This window comes from Lipotes vexillifer, unplaced genomic scaffold (assembly GCF_000442215.2).
Source record: "Lipotes vexillifer unplaced genomic scaffold, Lipotes_vexillifer_v1.1 scaffold1008, whole genome shotgun sequence".
Lineage (NCBI taxonomy): Eukaryota > Metazoa > Chordata > Mammalia > Artiodactyla > Lipotidae > Lipotes > Lipotes vexillifer.
In genome coordinates, this window is record NW_006772616.1 from 2,895,952 (window position 1) to 2,905,483 (window position 9,532).

The 9,532-nt window shown below is 42.1% G+C and overlaps 1 protein-coding gene across 2 annotated transcripts in view; it reads right to left on the reverse strand.

Annotated features, from left to right (window-relative positions):
• Positions 1 to 9,532, reverse strand: part of PROK2 (prokineticin 2) — a 13,300-nt gene that overhangs the window by 2,219 nt on the left and 1,549 nt on the right. For both annotated transcript variants that reach the window (XM_007447664.1, XM_007447665.1), the window contains exon 2: positions 7,260 to 7,385. In XM_007447664.1, coding sequence (XP_007447726.1) covers positions 7,260 to 7,385 — 126 coding nt within the window. The remainder of the gene's footprint in view (positions 1 to 7,259; positions 7,386 to 9,532) is intronic.

A 9,532-nucleotide genomic window follows, 5' to 3' on the forward strand; every position in this document is an offset into this window, starting at 1 on the left:
CAATTACAAGTGGATGGTACGAGATGCTATAAATCATGACCTTTATGATCCTTTCTTGACACTGAGATCTGAGAGATTCCTTTCACCGAGCCCCAAACTACTACACGAACCAATGGTTCTCAATTTGGGGTGATTCTGCCCCCAGCCCCCCAGGGGACATCTGGTAACATCCAGAGACATTTTTGTGTGTCACAAATGAGGGGAGGGGGCAGCACTACCGGCCCCCAGTGGGTACAGGCCAAGGATGTTGCTAAACATCCCACAACTCAGGGGACAGTATCCACAGCAAAGAATTGTGTGGTCTAAAAAAATGTCAGAAAAAATGTCAACGGTGCTGAGGTTGAGAAAAATGAACACAGACAGCGATATCCAAGGAGGCTGGAACAAGTGAGCTCTAACTGTAGTAAGGGTGTCAAACTGTATACATGGAGAACACCAAGCATGTGTCTTTTATTCATTCATTCAACAGGCATTTACTGAGCGTCACCAACATATCAGACCCTATTTTAGGTGCTGCAGATACAGTGACGAACCAAACAGGAAAGGCCTCTGCCCTTCATGGAACTTAAATTTTAATGACAGATACCCAGTAAGGTAGTTTCAGACACTCAGAAGAAGTGCCCTCTTGGTTTCAGTGTGTGGTGCTCTGTGCATCTCGACGCCATGGTCACTCTTTGGCTTGTCACGTAGGTCGTCCTCAGCAAAAGTAGCAGAAAAAAGAAACGCTGGCGGCCTGCCACGGGCCGGGCCACATCAAGGCATCATGTATGAATGTCACACCAAAGTGGGAGCCAGATTTCTGCCTCGCTTTGACACAAGCCAAGTGGCCTCCTCTTGACGTGAATTAACGCACCTGACTGAGGTCACCCAGCTAGAAAAGGAACGTGTCACAGTCAGACCCAGCTCCAACTTCTTCCAAATACCACCAGGCCCAGACTCCAGGCTCTGGGAAGACAGGGACTCTTGTCTCTGAGGACACGGCACTCTGCTTGGCACACAGGCATTTAACAAATATTTTCTCGAGAGTGTCCTATCTCCTGCGCCCACCACAGGCTGTGACCTCCCTGAACGTAAAGGGGTGAACTTCTCAGGTCCTGGAGCTCCCCCTTCGCCCCGAGCCCCCCTGCCTGGCACTGATCAATTCCACCAGACTCAGAAGCCAAAGGCTCTCGCTTACATTGGGTCCCTCCAGGGTCTAGGAGGGGCCCTGGCGACATGCTCACTAGGTCGTGTGCTTTTGTGAAACCTTCAAAAATATCTTTGTGTTATATTCTTTTTCTTACTGAGAGCACCAAGATTGTGGAAGCGTCAACCTAGATCTGCTCCGACTGAACTTAACATAATGATTAGATTGTCCTGCAGGTCCCTTCATACCTGAATGCCCTTTTCTTATTTTTATGCTTTTTCAAGATCCCGTGTGTGTTTCTCCCTCCTCCCTCTGAGCCCTTCGTCACTGGACCAGCCTCTAGCAGTTTTCTCCTCCATCTGTGAGCTCTTAACCACACAGACCACGACTTCCGACACGATACACCCCATAGATAAGTTGCCCGTTTCTTGACTGGTCCACTCACTGCTACTTGCACACTCACTGTCATGACAAACCTAATAGGTGTCGGACAGCCACACATGCATGAGAAAGTGCTCATGGAAGATGCATCTTCAGATGTACAAAGAGAGCCGAGGAGCTCATCACTCAGCACCAACTTGATGGTTTACTTTAGAATCAACTATACACTCAAGCCAATGCTTCTAATAGTCTAGGTTTCCAACCAGCAAATTCTAGAAGTTACCGAGGCAGAACCTTCAGCACTCTTGAGAAGGCATGATTCCCAGTACATTCGCAGCACTTTTAAAGAGAAAGCAGTCCTGATATGAAACAGAAGTATTACTCGTGCTGACTCTCAAAACAGAGTCAATTGTGTAAAAGGAGGAAACATAATGGGACACGTGCAGAAAAGCCTAGTCACGTGACATAAAAGGCACTGGCCCTATTATAATTTTAACCTTAATAAAACCAGGCTTGTTACAACTTTTTCAATAGAAGTACACAGCTCAAAAAAATTCAAATGGTATAACAGTGCATAAAATAAAAATGACAAGTCCCACGGCTTCTGGTTTTAATAGCTATGCAGAGTGCCACCGTATCTTAATTTGGTAAAGTTCGAAATTGTTTCTTCTAATTTTTTTTGGAGTAGGTATATACTCACATAACCCTAAATCATGCAGTACTTTATCTGCTCCCATCCTGTGAGTAGAGGGTTAACCTGGGGCCTGGGTTGATGGAGGCCGACCTGACACGGACCTGGGCCTCCCACTGCAGCGTGTCCCCAGAGAAAGTAAAAAAAAGCGGGGAATGCTGGGTCAGCCTCACTGGTTGGGTGAAACTGCACTTGAGCTGGGGGAGCCTTGAGCCTCTGGAACTAGGGGGATCATAAAAGATCTGCAAGAAATGAGTGGTACTTTCTACGAGTCAAGGGGACACCCCCGACACACACACACCCTGGCAATCACGTATGGCAGCCACAGCACCTGTGTGGACGAGAGGGCAAAAGAAGCTGTGTGCTCGGGGAGCTGATGAGTTCCCAAGGAGGCGAAGATGCTGTGCTTCCTACGCTGTGTCCTGTAAGGCTAAATAAATGACGTATTAGACAGGCGTGCTCAACCGGGGTGATTCCAGCCGCCTCCAACACCCCCGTCCTCCCTGCCCAGGGAACATGTGGCAATGTCTGGCGGCACTTTTGGTGGGCACAACTGGGATGGGGTGCTACTGTCATCTAGGGGGTAGAGGCCAGAGATGCTGCTAATAAACATCCTACAATGCACAGGACGGCTCCTACAACAAAGAGCCATCCAGTCTAAAATGTCAAGAGCCCAGGTTGAGAAACCCCGTATTAACCTAGAGCATATTCATGTCTTGTGAGTCTCTCTGCCAATGTGAACCTGTAATCATGGGCATGAAGCGGTCCTGAGAGAGCAAATGCAGACAGTGGCTCTTGACATCTGTGATAGCAAATAGGGATACTTTGTTTCTTCCACCCATCTTCCGCTACATTTTGCACTTATATTAGTTATATTTTAGTCAGTATTTAAAAAAATTTTATACTGTATTCGGAAATTATGTCTATAATGTTTCACCATAAGTTGGTTCTGAAATAGAAACAGCTAATAACTTTTTAATTCTTCCTTTTTTTTTTAACATGAACAAGACCCAGGTTTTAATCAGAAATTTTTTGCTTCAGGAAAGGAAAATGTATTAGTCAAGTTTTAAAGTGCAGCTCAAAAATAAAAATAGAAAACCAAAATGAGGGCTAAAAATGTTAACATAAAAAATGGAATGAAATTTAAAAACAAGATTAATTGTTTGAAGGAAACATAGTTGCTAAAATTTTTTGATAAAATTATAAGCAATAAGAATAAAAGTACTAGTCACATAATTCTAAACTTCCAAAGCCAATGGGTAATCAGAATGGGATGGACATGGCTAATCTTTATAAACTCTAAAAATGTGGGTATTAATAGAAAGGAATGTTTCTTAAACAGCAAAGTATTCCCAGTAGACATCGATTTAGTAATGCATTCTTAATTGTTAAAAAACTAATTGTTAAAAATCAATACATGTTAAAACTATTATTTGGGGCTTCCCAGGTGGCGCAGTGGTTGAGAGTCCGCCTGCCGATGCAGGGGACACGGGTTCGTGCCCCGGTCCGGGAAGATCCCACATGCCGCAGAGCAGCTGGGCCCGTGAGCCATGGCCGCTGAGCCTGCGCGTCCGGAGCCTGTGCTCCGCAACGGGAGAGGCCACAACAGTGAGAGGCCTGCATACAGCAAAAAAAAAAAAAAAAACTATTATTTGCCTAAAAATGTGTTTAGAAACAGGCATCCTATTCTTTTTAGGTAGACATATTTTATTCTATTTTTGAATTATCAAATGTGAAGTTAAAAAACTTTACAATTACAAAACCGTAGCCTAGCAGTGACTGTAAACTCTACAAGTTAATTGATACATCTGAGAAACAAAACAGTAAAATAAACTCAGGGGCCACCAGTTTCTACTTACAGGTCTCAGTTTCATTCATCAAATACTGTTCACTTTATCAAAATAAACAAACATCTGTGGCTAATGTCAAGCCACAATGGAAAAGCTACAATGTCAAACCAGAATGGAAAGTTTAAAATTTGAGTAGGTGTAGTCCTCACCTATTCATAGCCCGTGTTTTTAAAGCACCAATACCTGGGACCACAGTCAGAGTTAATCCACTTTGTTTTTTAACCAAACAAAAAGAAAACAGGGAGGTAAAAGTAATAAACACATTGCATTAAAAAGAATTTTCGGGGCTTCCCTGGTGGCGCAGTGGTTGAGAGTCCGCCTGCCGATGCAGGGGACACGGGTTCGTGCCCCGGCCCGGGAGGATCCCACGTGCCGCGGAGCGGCTGGGCCCGTGAGCCATGGCCGCTGAGCCTGCGCGTCCGGAGCCTGTGCTCCGCAACGGGAGAGGCCACAACAGTGAGGAGCCCGCGCACCGCAAAAAGAATTTTCTATCTACGTTTCTACCATCTACTAATGAGCTCTAAAACTTCAGAGTGGAGTTTCACCAGGATATGTTTATTAAAAAATGTTTGTTGTTGAGTTGTTCTGAATAGAATATAATTGAAAGATACTCTGGAAGAACTAGATTTTCACCGGGATAAATTTCGCCCAAGACAAGTAACAACTCTGGGACTAGAACTCGGTCATTGAAATGCCCTATGAAAACGTGTTTTCAAGACAGAAAATAACCAATATGAAAAGCTGTAACATCGAGGTCTAGAAACACATTTCAAGTGGGCATCTGAGAGGGGGGTAAGTTCAGATCTGACATTAAAATCTTATTTTTTCTGTACTTCAGTTCTTTTATCACTTAATTCTATCAGGAAAACCCTACTCGGTTATTATAGACTTCGTTATTAAGTGTGATAAAAACACAGCACAGAGATGTCCCTGGGTTTACGGCAGGAGAATGACTTTGTTTCCTTTCAGAACTGACCTTGAACTAAACCTCAACCAGAAACTAGACGAACCCGGGGAGGCAGAATCTGGTTCTCTTGTCAAAATATCTCAGATTTGGAAAACTCATCGGAACTTCAGGATGAGACAGGGGCCAACTCTGGACCATTGTCCCTCATCTCAGTGAGCATCTTCCCCACACAAACCAGTTCGGGTTAACTGCACTGAAAAACATGTTCAAACTAAACACGACGACAGCTTTCACGCAAGTAGAAGGATATAGTGGTTAAGACCACACAGACAATGGAGCATCAGACAGAAGTGAAATCCACAGCCTGCCCTCTGACCTATCACCTTGGGACCTCAGCCACTTACTGAGCCCCTCTGCGGCTGAACGTTGTTGCACGGAAAACAGGACAAAAGTAAATCTTTCTTCGCGGGCTTCCTGTGAATATTACCGTGAGAAACACATCCACAACACTTAGTGTCCAGTGTCTGGTACACCACTGCATCCAACGAGCAGCAACTAGTACTGCGATTCGTACAAAAATAGTCCCCCAGAATGTGTCACTCTTCACTCGCTTTAGCAAACTGGCCCCGAGATTCTGGTACCTGGGGCGCACGTGAGGTTATACTAACACTGTACGAAGACAACGTAAGTCTTAAAGGAGGGTGAGTTAAGAGTCAACTTTTCAGCAACAGCGACTCCAATGGACAAAAGATGACTCTCGTTGGATAAGGCAGATGATAAAAACTGAGATCAAGGTCAAAGGCGGCTGGGGCTTCACCATCCACCCCCCTACCTGGGGTGGGGAGGGGGGGTAGAGTCTGGCACAGAGCCAGACAACTAATGGTTTAAAACATTTCCTATCTCAAAATGGCCAAGAATAAAAGGTGCATATCATGCTTACAAACGACAAGACCGGCTCACGGGGAGGGAAGGTCTAAACACAACAGGAAGTGTTTCTCAAGGAAACCACAGGAGAGCCCAATGCCGTCTTCAGATGGGTCCAATCAACCAGGGTCCCCCCCTACAGCGCACAGAGTGAAACCCAAGCCAATATATGTCCTCCTTATTTCATTCCAAGAAAGTCAAAATATTAGCTGTTATCTGTAACTCCGGAGGACGGGAAAGATGTTTGGCACTACTACAGTTTTAAACCCTAAGCCACGTGTGGGAAAAAAAAAAAAAAAAAAAAAAAGAAGCAGAAGGTGGAATCCAGCTTGCTTTGAAAACATTCAACCTATTTTAAGACGAGAGGATACCACGTGTAGAGAGAACACTGCAGGGGGCTGAACTCGCCGCCAACGAGCCACCAGGCCTGGGACTTGTCCTTCAGCACACATCCCTGCCCCTGCACCCCACGTAACTGTTGGGTAAATGAAGATGTACCACTAGAAGAGCAAGGCACCTGCAACCTGGCATCCCTGGGGGATCTGGCTGTACTCATACTGTATTTCAAACGTTTTGAATCTGAAGTGCAAGGATTCTCCAGGCTCCACAAACTTCTCTGCTCTCTCCTGCCTGCCACCCACCCCCTTCCAGATGTCACGTACAGCTGCCCGACCCCTGCAGTCCGGGGAGTCTGCAACCCCTGGGGACACAACCTCTAAAGCCCTGTCCAGTCCTGCCATTGGTCCTGCCACTTCTTGGCAATCACTTTTCAAAAGTGGTGTTCAGGGCATTGTGATATTGAGCTGTTAGATAACACATTGGCACGTTAAATATCATGAACCTCCACGGTTGTGAACAAGGCATCCTGTGGAGAGAGTCAAAATATAGGACTTTCAAGTTAAGATACAAGAGTGATTGCATCATGGATGATTTTCTGCAAAAACCAAAGCACAAACTTATTTACTTCTGCCTCTTCGGCAGGTCTGACATTAAAAGTCTTTTCAAGAGCTTCCATACTCTGATTTCTGCAAAGAAGCATACACAGTATATATATATATATATATATATATATATATATATATATATTCACACATATCCTGAAATTTTTAAAGAAAATTTAAGTGTTTGAAATTATTTCCATGAAATGTTTCTAATGCCACCAGAAGCATGATACGTAAATGATTAATAGACTAAGGATGGTAAAGGATACAGTTCTCTCAAATGGAAAGGGAAAGGAGTGAGGAAGTGGTCTTCCACTTCAACTTCTCTGATTCCCAACTTCTAGCACGTTACCCTGGGTTTCATGTCACACAGGCCTTGCTCAGAGTTGAGTTACCGCAATGTAAGAGAAGCACCAAGAACACAAATATATATACTAACTTTACGAGTCAGCGGATGGCAGCTGTCTCCCACTTTGCCCATCGGTGTGCAAATCCGTATGCTCTTAACCCAGATACTAACAGCACAGCACATGCCTCCACCACACTGGGGGTCCTTGTCGCAGGCCTGAAATGTAATAAGCAAACAGATAAATACAGATAACAGGAATGACTCAGGCTAAGGGGATCTAAAATTAGCAGTAAAAAAAAAAATGCCCTTTTAATATCCAACCGCTATGATTTTAATAATCTTACAGATTAAAAAAGAACTGTTATCTTCATTTGCTTGAACATATTTACAACAAAATCTGACCAGATGTGATTTTCCCACTTGGGTTAAAAAAAAAAAAAAAATCACCTAAATAATGGCCCACACATTATGAAAATCTTAAACCACAAGATTTTTAAAAAACAAAATGAGCTCTCTTTTTCTTGCACTTTATGGATGAATCGGCTTTGAATTTGAAGAACGTGTCTATATTAGTCTTTTACCATACATGGCCATTAGGAACTCCATAAATCGAATCACAGGATTTTATAACTATTAACTGCAGAATACATTGGGCCCAATTTAAAAAAGGGATTTAAATGGCCTCTAAATCTGACATGAAATGCTCCAGACCCATAAAGGCACTGATGTAGATTTTTGAAATACTACTCATTTTCTCTTTCAAATATTTGCATTTTGGTTCACGGAGATTTGATGTTTCTCACACCACTGACTTGAATTTCACCATTTCCTTTTGACAGAAAGAAATCTCACAGGTTGAGAATGGACAGACCAAGACTTTTTGCCTTATATTACTCTTTTCCGGGTGAGCGACCTGCAAAAAGGAAATTATTGGCTTAGGATGTACATATGTGTACATTACAAAATTACCTGAACTATCCTATAAGATCCATCAGACTTAGAAATGCAAGCGACAGATGCAATTATCAACAGTGATTACTCAAGACCGTTGTTCCTGATATAAGAAACTGTAAATACACATAATCAAAGAATTAACTATGGAAGAATTTCCATACTTGACTAAATAGAAGTAAATAATGAAGTCTAAACTTATTTGCACGAAAAGACATCTGAAGAACTATTCTTCTCTCCTAAACCAACCATAAATAGGATGCTTTGTCTGAATGGTGTGCAGTAATGTTTTGCTAGTGATAAGGTAAAAGCATCCGGTACTATATACGTAAGAAGCTAAAAACGTGTATAATTTAGACACAAATTTTAAATGTAGATTTCATGGAAACAACTAAAACACTTCTTCAGAGTTCTTGGTTTTGGGGACAGCTATAACTTCTCAAAATGGAAATATATGGGCACACTCTTATTCACTATTTTTTCGTTAAAAGTGATCAACTATCTTGCTTTAGAGTTGGTCTTCTTTCCTCCACAAGAATTTTTTCTCGAGCTATTTAAAACAAATAGTTGGATTTAAACTACAATTTTCATCTTGGGGTATTTGAACATTTATAGGAAAAAATATAAACATTCCCACTTTCCCAATTGTCATTTGAATGCCAGGAATCACACATATGTAGCCATTTTACATTCCATAAATGAGACGTTCAATACACAATCTTTTCCAATACTGCTTTAACAAATTTATGTGGCCATATAAATCAATTTAAAAATAACTACATATACTACCCCCCAAAAAAGTAAATATTTAAGGTGGAGGTTTCAGGCAATATTTTACTTCAACAGATGCTCAAGAGCAGGAATTCTGAAGCCCCACTAGCTCTTTTAATAAGACAATCAAAATTCAGCCAAAATCTCTTAAAATTCAACCAATCACTTGGACGTTTAACAGCCTAGAGATGACATCTCTAGATAAGTTATTGAGTTTTTTATTTGACTCCAGATGGTTCCTGTCATGGAAACATAACTACATTTCTTTATTGCCATGTTGTTTTAGAGAAATTTTTGAAATTCTTTTTGTTTTTTGTAGCACTGATTTAAAACAACAAGAAAAACAGCACGCATAATTATATAATAAGCCCAGTCTAAACCTTAACAGATAAACATTCAATGTGATAAAATTTCATTTTGTAACACAAAAAGCTTCGGTTCTCAGACATACAAAGAATTGCATAGGTTTATATATTTTTAATTAGACAGCTGTCCCCTAATGCCCTTCATATTTAAGCCACTGCTGATCTATTCAAATAGTGTTGTCTTGTGAATGGAACAAAAAGATACTTATATCACAAAGGAATCTGGGACTCAGAGGATTAGGAGAAATTTAAAATGAGCCAGCAGGGGAAGGGCGG